The 11,574-nt window shown below is 48.1% G+C and overlaps 1 protein-coding gene and 1 long non-coding RNA gene across 5 annotated transcripts in view; one reads left to right on the top strand and one right to left on the bottom strand.

Moving 5' to 3' along the window:
• The window catches only part of LOC113459253 (uncharacterized), a 338,631-nt gene that overhangs the window by 302,406 nt on the left and 24,651 nt on the right, over positions 1-11,574 (top strand). For both annotated transcript variants that reach the window (XR_012579357.1, XR_012579356.1), the window contains exons 11-12: positions 4,124-4,256; positions 9,643-9,855. This is a non-coding gene — a long non-coding RNA (uncharacterized LOC113459253). The remainder of the gene's footprint in view (positions 1-4,123; positions 4,257-9,642; positions 9,856-11,574) is intronic.
• BMP2 (bone morphogenetic protein 2) overlaps positions 1-11,574 on the bottom strand; it is a 107,664-nt gene that overhangs the window by 38,587 nt on the left and 57,503 nt on the right. The window contains exon 3 of one of the 3 annotated variants that reach the window (XR_012579354.1): positions 5,267-5,396. Coding sequence is in view for 1 of the 3 variants with exons in the window: in XM_074536617.1 (XP_074392718.1) it covers positions 5,273-5,396 (124 nt within the window). In the remaining 2 variants the exon portion in view is untranslated. Of the gene's footprint in view, positions 1-3,322; positions 5,397-11,574 lie in introns of those variants that run through there. The other 2 variants (XM_074536617.1, XR_012579355.1) reach the window with 2 other exon arrangements.

The raw sequence follows: 11,574 nt of genomic DNA on the forward strand, positions 1-11,574 counted from the left end.
TTTGCAGCCCTGCCAGCAGCTTCCTGGATGATTGTGGCCAAGTGAACCAGGTCTGTTGTTCCAGCAGCCCCTGTGCCCTCTCTGCACAGGCACAAGTTGTGTGTTCACTCAGGGCTTTGCACAAAAGTCCAGCAAGTGCAAAACTGCAGAGAGCCATGTGCTGTCCTGCTTTATCCAGGGAAATGGGGTGAGTTTGTGAAGCCACTGGATCCCTGAGAGCAGGGATTGGATCCAGAAATGTGTGAGAGTGTCAGAGCAAAGCCCACCTTGCCCAGTGGCCCATTGCTGGCAGATGATGCCCAAGGAAGAAAACAAAGTCAAGGTGAGCAGAGCTGGACTTCCAGAGTTGGGAGTGGTTCGTGTGAACTCAGCAATCCTCAAAGGATTTCTAAACCCAGGAGCATGAGTAGTCCAGGATGAGCTCTCAGGGCACCTTGGGATTTTTAGCTTCCTTGGAGCAGGACTCATTTCTTCAGCTCTACGTCAGACCTGCTGGGTCACACAGGGCTTTTGTGGCTGCTGCAAAGAGCAGCCTTCCCATGGCTGTGTCAGCTCTCACAAGGAAGTGATGCTGCCTGCCAGGGAATTGAGGCTAAATGCACTGCTGTTTCCTCATGCTTTGGAAGGGAATAGAAGTCTGGAGAGAGTTATTGTTGTGGTGTACAGGAACTTTGCCAGTATAATGTCCTGTAATAACACCTAGTCTTCCTTCAGGTCATTAAGTTACCTATTTTTTAGTACTCTTGCTCTATTTTTTAGTACTCTTGCTCATGACAAATAGATCTTGAGTTCAGAGATGCCCTCCTTTTTCCTTCCTTTTTTCTGACTTGCTACATATATTTGGGATGTTTTCTCATTTTTTTTATGGCACTGCATCCAAATATCCCTATTTAAGTGTCATCTTCCAAATCTGTCTTCCAATGAGCCACTACCAGATAACAACACATTTGTGCTCTGTCTCCATGTCTCAGTAGGAACTAAAGCATGAGGAAATATTCTGAAGGGCACTGCAGATGATGAAACTGGATTTAGAATAAGGAAATATCTGTCTGCTCTCAGAGATAGTCTCACGTCTGCTCTATCTGTGCCCCATAACCGAGCTGCACCCTGGAGGCCACAGAGCCGAGTTAGGTGGGGTGCCTCGTGGTGGGGTTCGTACGTCCGGCTCAGGATGGCGGGAATATGGCTACATTCCACCTGGAGATGGCTGCTGTCCAGCTGGCTGGGAAGGGGGCTGGATGGACAGGCAGCTGTTCGCCTCGGCCAGCATGGACATGCCCAAATTCTCCTCATGTGCTACTGCAGGGTACTCAGATATTCCGGTGATGAGGGCAGTCTGAGAACCTGTTTAGACCAGAACATGGGTTTCAGTGGCAGTTTTCTGGCTGATTAATTGGGTGACTTTGTGCAAGTCTCAGCTTGCCATTGCCCTATCCAATAAATGGGAATAGCAGCATTTGTCTCCCTTTGTAAAACACTTTGAGGTCTACGGATAATCCTCCTCCTTTTTCCCACCCATCATTATGGGACCAAGTGGAATCTTACGACACATTGAGTTTCTGTGGTCTGGCGTTTGCCAAGCAGCTGAGAATGACTCTTGGGCTGGAGTTTGCAACGTCTGGGACTGCCACGTGACGTGTCATGGCAGCTCCTCCTGGAAACCAGGTCACCACTCACCTGAGAGTGCTTGAGGTGGGCAGAGGAGCTGCAGTGGGCACCAGGAGGATTCAGACCCTGGGGCATCCTGTAGCCACACACATCAGCAATCCATCAATAACCCACAGCACTTTGTGGTTCAAAGCTCTGCAAATACCTAGGAGTGGAAAACTCCAAACAAGAGAAGATTCCTCTTGACCACCACACTACTCTGTTATCCTGGTGAGCAGCAGGCAGACCTGGACAAAGATCTTCACTGGGCATGTGGAGATGTTCTCATAACATGATGTTCAACAGTTGGAATTCAAAGACCTTGTGCTGTTGTGCACTACTGATATTTTAGGACACAGTTACTTCTTTCCCTGATTGTCCTTGGAATCACAGAGTAGAATGGGTTGGGTTGGAAGGGGCCTTAAAGATCATCTGGTTCCAACACCACCCCTGCCATGAGCAGGGATGTCACCCACTAGATCAGGCTGGTCAGGACCCATCCAACCTGGCCTTGTCCAGGGAATTTCTCCTATGCTGGAATGCAAATCCGTTCTTAAATCTCATCCCAAGCAGGTACCAACAGGATGTGCTACTGAAGTTACGCTATTTCTTGCAATGGCTTGAAAGAAAACCTAAATGATTTCAAGTAAACCTTGAAGAAGGGAGGGAACAGCTAAGAAGTCAGATTGCTGCTACACAGAGATCTTCCCAAAGAACATTGCAAGGCTGGAGGAGCCTTGAAGAGCCAGGAAACCAGCAGAGATGGGTATCAGGTGGCAATGAGCTTACAGGAGAGAGGCTTGAAGAGAAGCTTGATCACAATCTCACAGGAGGAAGGGAAATGAGGCAGATGTATCCAGACATCTTCTGGCTGAAACTTGAAGGTGAACATTTTTTATTTTTTGTGGTGGTGGGGATCAGGAGCAGTAGCTTCCTGCAGAATAATGCCCCAAGGCTCCTGTAGTCCCTGAGTGGCATGGGGCAAGTGTTTGCAAAAATAGGCTGTAGTTGTAAGAGGAATGAGCTGGAGGTGTGTGGTGGCCTTTGCCAGGACCAGGAGCAGATGAGGGGATCCTCCTGAGTCCTGCAGTTCAGGATCCAATGATTTGGATTTCTTCTGCCGCAGCAGCATTAAAGCCACCTTGATCTTCTCATACCATCAAGTGCTGAGCCCCACCAGTTGGGGTAAAGCTTTTGAGATGGAATAGTGCTTCAAGGCTCAACTCCAAACACCATCAGTTACCTGGGCCAGCTTGAGCTGCCTCTTCTCCTTTGCCTCCACTGTTTCATTACAGGATGACAGCATCAGAATTACCTGGTGCTCTCATCTCTCCCTTAAATCAGAAAGAAACCCAAACAAACAAGTAACATACCAAGAGCCCATGAGTGAGTGAGTGCACATGAAAGGCTGCAATTTCCCAGAGCAGCACCCAGGGTCTGCTCCCTGGACCAGGGCTCTGAGAGACTCAGCACCTGGCTTGGCTGGACCCAATGGCTCTGTGTTTCATGAGTCCTATCAGGTATCATCTGTCCATACACAAGCTGAGCTTTACTTATAAAGTAAATTGCATTACATGGGCTATAAAGTACAATTTCAAAGCAGACCCACCTTAAAAACATTTTGTTTAATAAAATAACTTAATTAGAAGAGAGCTTCTGGCTGATGTGGTTGAGGCTGTGATAATTTTTCCTTCTCAAATAATTTTCTCTGTTTATTATACTTAATTATAGTGTAATTATGTATCCATCCTCTAGGCAAATTATGCAATCAGAAAATGTGAGTGGTTCATTTGCCACTGCTGTTGGGACCAGTGTTTACATCCCCAGTACAAAATATGAGCACAATTCCTATTATTTATAATATTACATATATACATATATATGAAAGAAGTTTCACACAGGATGAAGAATTGGTGTAAATATTTTATTGGCACTCATTTTTGCATCATCCACTCAATTTGTTTGTGGCCTACTAATAATGGAGGCACCCAAAGATCAGGTAAGTAAAATCTTTACCATGAATTTTCTCAAACACAAGTACATGGCTGAGGAATGTGGAAGTTGCACAGCTGAGCTTTAATTTTGGTAGGACGGTTATTATTACTGTTTTTGCATTTCACTTCCTGATGTTCCAGGATTTAGCACAACAAGAGAGAAAGGAACTCCACAATATCCAGTTGGGGAGTTGTGTTCACATCATGGGTTCAGACTAACCTATTTTTAGCCATGTGCTTCATGAACTTTCTAACCATGGCAGCCCTGACTTTAGCAGAGTGAGCTGTTTGTTCTTCCTTGTTTCCCCTGATGGGAGTTGACAGATCATGTTTGAACATACCAAAACGTGAAGCCAAGTGTCCAAATCTTGAAAACCCTCCTGAGATGGATGTTTTCTCCTTCTTTGGCCAGCTCTCAGAGTTAATACAAACTGAATTCCCACTTGGCAATTTCAGCTTTTCTCTCTCTGCTTATTTTGCAGGATGAAGCCACTCTCACCAGCAGAGCAGATGGGGGAGGTGACACATCTACTGCTGGAGCTCAGCCCCCCATGTTTGTTACAGCTGGCAGAGGTGAGACATCCACCTCACCATCCCACCCAGAGAAGGAAAAAGGTAATTCCTGATCATCCTCACCAGCTCTGCAGCTGCCTCCTGGCCTCAAACAGCCTTTCCCTCTCCCCCAAAATGCAACCACTGCCCCATTCCTCCCTCTCCCTGAGAGGAGAACTGTCAGTTGTGGTCTCTGAGGGAAAGGCACTGCCCCAGCCAGCCTGGAATAAAGCTGGAGAATCAAAGCCCAGATCCAGGCAGATACTTTGTGGTAACCTAAGATGCCATGAACATCTGGGGAGATTTTTCAAAGGAGCCAGTGAATCCTCCTGGGCAGGGGCTGTTGCTCCATCTGAGCCGCTGGGGAGCTGCATTCACACCCACACAGGGGCCAAAGAACCCAAACAGGGTGCCAACAGCCACTGCCCCAGCGCTGCCCGTGGCAGCGACACAGCACTGGGATGCCACATGCCAGGAGCCCCGAGCGTGGAGCAGCAGCAGCTCCATGGAGAGCTGAGGAGCACAGGACAGGAGCTGACTCAGTCCATGGCAAGGAGGATCTCCCAGCACAGGCTGAGATGGAGCAGCAGCTACGTAAGGTGTTGTTGTTTTTTCCTGATGTTATCCCCATTTTCCCAGGTCCCGGGTTCAGACAGACGTCTGCCATGGGCAGACAGCGAGACTGTGAGCTGGCACTGCTGCCATGAGCAAAGGGACAGGGCCATGGAGTGCTGGGCCCTGCCAGCCTCTTCCCACAGGGATCTTGCATGGGCAAAGGGTGCTCTGGCTCTGGCTGCCTGCCAGAGGAGGATTTGTCCATTACAGTCTCACTTGCTTTTGGGGTGTGGCCTGAAAAAGGGAGTGTTGGAATATTTGTAGGGGGTTTTCCACATTTTGTTATGAAACCCTTGGGTTTTCCATGCCTTGAATTTGGGAGCACATACCCTTAGCAAGTAATTTTACAGGTGCTTGGCTCCAAGGTGATGCTTCCCACCTGTTGGTTTGTAAATGCTCTGGAATGAGTGGTGTATTTAACTATTTCTAAGCAATGGGGAAGCTGTGGTGCAGTTTACCTGAGGTCAGGTGGAACTCTGAAGGAAGGGCTTGGAGCAGGAGTCAGATTGCCAAGTCCCCAGCTGCCAGGCACAAGTGGGGCTCCTCCATCTTTTCTGTCCTTTTCTGGCTTTGCTTCCCCTTGTATTCCTAGGGGGGGAAATGAAAGAGGGGGAAATTAAATGCAGATTATAAACTCCAGCATCTGTGCTAGGGGAATCTGCAACCAAATGCAAGTGGATGAATTTGATCCAGTACTGGCAACTGATTCTTAAAGAACTTCTTGTCTCAGAGGGAACTGGTTCAGAAACCAGCCAGGAGCTGAGACCCCAGAGCTGTGAGTGAGGACGAGGGCCACCCTTCCTAACTGAGGTTTGATCAGTTCAATGCCAGTTATTGGGAAGCCACAAGGGAAGCCTGGCCTATTTTTATACCTTGGAGCCCCCCTGGAAGCTCAGCCCCAGAAATGTGTTGCAGCACATGCTGAGCCTCACAGTGTCCAGGGGAGCACTGCACCCATATCTGAGCTGTCGTGAGCTAAAGCCAGCAGAAGGAGCTTTCCATTCACACCTTCTGCTTTCATGTCAGCATGCCATAGTGACATGAGGCTGCAGATGGATGCAGAGCAGGAAGAATGTTTGGACATATTAGGCAATGAGGATTGGTCCATTGGTCCAGCAGCTCACACAGCTCCAGCTGAGAGATCACAAGGCGGCAAAGGACCAAACTGAAAGCTTCTCATAAATAGAAGCAAAATGGGCTTTGCCCAGGTTTATTGAACATTTTATTTAAACCACCAGCTCCTGTCCCAGTCTGCATAATCCCACACCATGGCCTTTAAATTGCTAGCAGAATGACCCCATTTTCATTGGGTTCAGTGTCTTTTTCAGAGTTTCTACCTTTCCTCTCTGGGGAAGGGCTGAACAGCAGACATCCAGCTAAAATCCTGTGTCAACAGATGAAGGTAAAACACACTTTTCAGTCAGCTATGGGATGTGTTTCCCAAAAGCTCTGGTATCTCTGGTCCTCTGTACTTTGTCTGTGAAGCTATTACTTTGCCTGATAGAAGGGAACAATGCTCGACCATCTGGTAGCAACACCACCATAATTTAGGTTGCTTCACTCACTCTCCCATCAGCAACGGGTACAGAACTTCCTTCATTTCCCTTGATCTCTCAGCCCTGTGCTAGAAAGACAAAGCCAGAAGGACTGAGGGGAGTGAACTGTACCCTGAACTGGCTTTTTAGTTTTGAGGGACATCTCTGATTGTGAGTGAGATTCCTTCACAATTAGGACATTTCCCATGGGCACAGGGATAAAGAACTCAGTAACCCCAGTTTGGAGAAGACACTGGGTACTGTCCTATGTGCAAATGCCACTTTCACCTCCAGCAAAACCTGGGGACTGGGATCACATCACCTGGGCATCGTGCCTGGGGAATCACCACTGAGGTCAATGTCACCAAACAGCACCACACACACACACACACACACACACATCCAGCATGATTGTGAGGGAGGTGCTGAGCTCACTCATGTCCAGTGTGGAGAGACCTCCATCAGGGACCAAGCCACTTCTTCATCCCCATTGTTGGTTCTCTTAGAAACCTGAACCAGGGAAACTACTATTTGCTGCAATTCCTCTACATCAACAGGAATATCCAGGCCTGTACTCCTGTTTATCCACTCCTTGTAAGTGTAGTCAGACAGTGAAGGCCTGGATGCTGGAGTTTATGCCTTAAATCAGTGGGATTATTCATGAGCTGAGAGATAACCATGTGCTTTTGTGCTTGGCTGGAGCAGCGTCTCAAGCTGACAGCTGGGAGTCAAAAGCTCTGAGTCACCGGGTCCCTCCTCTCTGTCCTTCCTGTGGGACCAGTCTGCCCGTGTCTGCTTCCCTGCCTGCCGCATAAGGAGGGTGCCAATCGCTTTTATCTGATGGCTGCTCGCAAAGGGCCCTGAAGGGCTCTTCTGGCCTGTTGAAAATTCAGTAGAAGCTAGACTAGCGTGGAAAGATGGGAGGACATTTAACTAATGAAAGCACTGGGGCTCAGGAAGGCAATTACATCCTTTCTTTCTCCTGCCATTCCCACACCGGCTACTGGTGATTGCTGCAAAATCTTCCAGGGGCAGGGAGGATTGGGAGGCCATGGAAAAGGGTGAGACAAGGCCCTCGGAGCTTGGGGGAGGCTCTGTGGCGTGGTGGTTGGGGTGACCAGCACAGCAGGTTTCCAGCAGTAGTTACACCTTAAAAGAGGCTCCTTTCAACTAAAAACTTGATCCTTCAAGCCTCTGCTTCACCTATGCACTTTATAAAACAAAAACAGGCACAAAAGCTAGAGATAAGGAGAGGTACATGGGACAAATGCAAGTATTTTATGCCCCAATTTACAGTAAGTCCCCAGACAGCTTTTCACATTTAGCATGTACCTCTCTAAATAAAGATTATTTTCAATATAGACCCCATCCCCTGCCCTGCAGTTCCTGTGCAGTGTTGGTCAGTACTGCAGGGGGTCTCTCTCCCTGTGGACCTGCGCAGGACCCGCTCAGTGCTGAGCTTTAGGAGAGACAAGCAGTGTGAGGTGCAAAGGGCTGACTGGATCGAGGGCTGATGGTGCCTTTTCCTGGTCCAGTTGTCCCCTTGCCACCATTCCTGGGAGGAGAAGTTGTTCCTGCAGCCCTGCTTCAGTGCACCCCTGGTTTTGGGGGAAGCTGCCTTTGGCATGTGCCTGTAAGATGGGCTGTTCTGCTCCTCCCTGTTGTTAGCAAGTCAAATAGGAGAGTGTGAGAAACCCTGCGTAGCTACAGCTGCTGTGCCCAGGAGAGAGTGAGGCAGAGGAGCTGTGGGCATCCTTCCAGCTGCCCCAGCATCAGTAAATACAATTGCTCTCACTTTCCATTGATAGACATCAAAAAGCAATTAAGAATCAAGCTCTTCAAATTGATAGGTCTCCTGAATTTGAAACATTTTTCATTATTTGGTTGGTATCACTGCCTAGATTAGATTATTTTTTTAAAGGGAAGATTAAAATAAACAGTATTTATGGTTTAATTATTTGAATGACTAAGAAGCTACAGCTTTATTTTTACTTCACAGAGCAGGAGATGTTTTTAATGATATGTTTTACTCACATAGGACCTTTCATCCAAGAATCTCACACTGCTTTTCAAATAATTAATTAATGCTCGTACCTCTCCATGAGACAGTTATTATCTCTGATGTTACTGATGGGTAAGCAAAGGCTTAAACAAAGACGTCAAGGCACAAACTGTTTTCCAAATATTAATTAACTAATTCTCAGCACTCTGTGAGACTGTTACTATCTCTGCCACTACCACTGGGTAAACTAAGGCACAAATCTGGAGTAACTCACCCGAGGCCATGCAGGTGAGTCAGGAGCAGCCCTGAGAATAGCAATGCGGGCTCTGAGCTCATTGTTTCCAGCAAGTCCTGCCCCGTATTCCTGACGATGGGCAGCACATTCCCTGGTGTGAAGCACAGCTGAAACCAGCTGCTTTGTGAAAATCTCCTCTGCTCTGTCTCCATCCATTGGAGAGCATGTTTGCCCACATCAATCTGTAGTTCCTTTTGAACTTGTTGTGGCTGGTGGAAGCTGGAGGAGCAGTGTTTGGTTTGAAGGCCCTGGGGAGCTCTGAGATGGTGTGGGGCTGTCCAGCAGCACACAGCACTTCTCGAGCCCATCCCTGTGCCAGCCTGTGTGCCATGCTCGGGCCAGCACAGCCTCAGGCTCAGCCAGGCACAGGGTGCCACGTGCAGAGCTCCAGGTGCAACAAGCTGAGCTGCTGAACCTGTGTGTGTCCTGCCCCATTTACCCACCTGCTCCTTTGGCGCATGGCAGTGGGGTATCTGTAAGGGAATGTGCCAGGGAATGTGAGGAACTCAGTGGCCAAACCCACCTTGTCCCTTGCACAGTCCATCAGCTCGGGCTTGGTGGGTGTTTATCCCACGGGGCAAGAGCTTTTGTCCTCCTCAGAAGGAAGAGGAAAGGGCAGGAAGCTGGAGGCACTCTCTGCCCCCACGAAGGGTCCACCTGTAGGATTCTCTGCACAGGCACCTGAACCCTCACCACAAGCACATCCCAGCTGAGCTATTTCAAACATGGGCTTGGCCCCATCAAATGCAGTCTCATTTCCACATGAAAGGGCTGGAGAAATATGAAGCCAGCTCATCTGTATTGATAAAAATTTGGCATTACTTTCCCTCAGTTATCTAAGCTTTCTGTGTACATTAATCCCAAGGCAAAAGCCTGGAAGATGGGGTGCATCTCAGCTGTCTTTCTGGGGGTGGGGTTTTTTTTTGTTTTGTCCGTTCTTTTGCCTAAACTTCCTTTGTCCAGTTGCAGTCTGCTGGAGCCTGATTGCTCTCTCCCCTGCAGTTTGGATGCCTCACTCTTGGAGCTCCAGCTCTGATGCAAGCGCTGGGGTGCCGAGTTTGCCAAAGCTGGCACGAGCAGCCTGTGCCCGTCTAGACACGGCCTAACTGTGGCACTAATGCCAGGCTTCCACAGGCTGAGCTTGGCATTCCTCAGAGCTCTGCCCACGGTCAGCACTTTGATCTTTATCCTTGAAAACCGCAGCCATTGACAAAGGTAAGATGAATTTCTGACTTTGAAAGACTTTGATGGCATTCCCCTGTTTTGGTTTGCATTTTGGGTTTTTTTTTGTTGTTGTTGGTTTTTTTTTTTTGGTTTTTTTTTTTTTTTTGCTTCTCCTTTGCTCTTCCAGCTGAACTTCATCATAAAGCTTCTGATTACAGCTGCAGCTCCAGGACCAGACAGAGGTCATGCTGTCTTGCTTTTTGCTGGTTTAAAATCTGAAGGGGAAACCCTGGGACACTTGTGAGACAGTCTGCCAGTGAGTGAATGTAAACCATAATGGGAATCGGAGATAGAGGCCCCTCAGGATCTGCTCTTGTACCTTCTTTAGAAAAACAAACCAAAACAAAACAGTCCTGAATAAGGCCAAGTGTCAAGAGCAGGAGAGAATGAGAACTATTTGGTGTTAGATTTCTAGCTGGAAATCTGCAGCCTGCCAAGCACTGCTGTTTGCCTCCATGCATCACTGGCTGAGCTGAGGCAAGGGCCTTCTGTCACTTTGTACAGCAGTGCTGTGAGAGTGCCCTGCCTGGAGGCGCTCCTCGAGACATAAAGATGGTGGGCAAATCCAGTGTTGCTGCTCCTTCTTCTCAGTGGGAAGGGTCCCACCTGAATTCACTGAAGGGCTCCAGGCGCCTTCATGGCAGTGATCCCATCAAGGCTGTCGAAGAAGACAAAGAAGGTATCTCTGCTGGCAAGCTGTTGGGCCCAAACGTGGTGGCTGTGCTGTCACACACAGCTGGACAGCGGTGCCTCGTGTGTGCAGCCATTTCTGACACTTTTCCCTGCTCTGAGTTGCAGGGTTTGGATCTCTGAGGGGAGGTGCTGCACATCCCTGAGCAGCTCTCTCTGCTGGAGAAAAAGTCAGCAGCTTTGAGCCAGACTTTTCTCTTTGTAAGGTCATAAAAGCCAATTGTGAGATGTCATATCCCTTTGAATTTACTGGAGGAAGCGCTTTATATGTGGGACCTTCAGTGAGGTACTTCCACCAACCTGGATGAATTTCAGTGGAAGCAAAGAAAGGGGGTCCTTCCACTGGGCCTGGAATGAGAGCAGGGATTGCAAGAACTGGAGGTTAAATACCATGGACAGTGCAAAGGGGGGAGGCTTTAATTAAGGGAGATGGAATAAACAATGTTTATTGGCATATCTGTAAAAATCTTCAGGGACTGGGAGTGAAACCCAGGTTTGCTGAGGTCAATGGGATTTTTGCCCCAGATGGCCAGGTGGGCGCAGCTCTCTCCTTAAACACCTGCATGGAAAAGTCCAGAGACCTTAAGGCATGGCAGAGGCTGGAAGCACCTACAGGGATGGCCAATCCCAAAGGCAGAACATCCCAGAGCAGATTCTGGGAGTCCAGCTCCTGGTGAGGAGAGCCCATTTGCCAAAATGCACTTTGTTAAACAAACAAGTGAAAAGCAGCTCTGCCTTCAAGGTGACTGGCTCCCAGCTGGAGCTGGCTGAAAACTTTCATCGTATCATATATAAATATCACATATACACACACATAGTTGGCAAGGAAAAACCTTATCTAGGTGGTATGTCTGTCTGAGATAGAAGGATGTTTACATTTTATGTGTATAAACTCACATAGATACATTCCTAATATCTACAAAATTTTTATTTTCCTGAACCCTTCACCAGTTGATTCACAGATGCCAAATGTTGAGACAATATATTAAATAGAAATGTTGACAGTTTCCCATGGAGAGT

The sequence above is a fragment of the Zonotrichia albicollis genome, chromosome 3, assembly GCF_047830755.1.
Source record: "Zonotrichia albicollis isolate bZonAlb1 chromosome 3, bZonAlb1.hap1, whole genome shotgun sequence".
Classification (NCBI taxonomy): domain Eukaryota; kingdom Metazoa; phylum Chordata; class Aves; order Passeriformes; family Passerellidae; genus Zonotrichia; species Zonotrichia albicollis.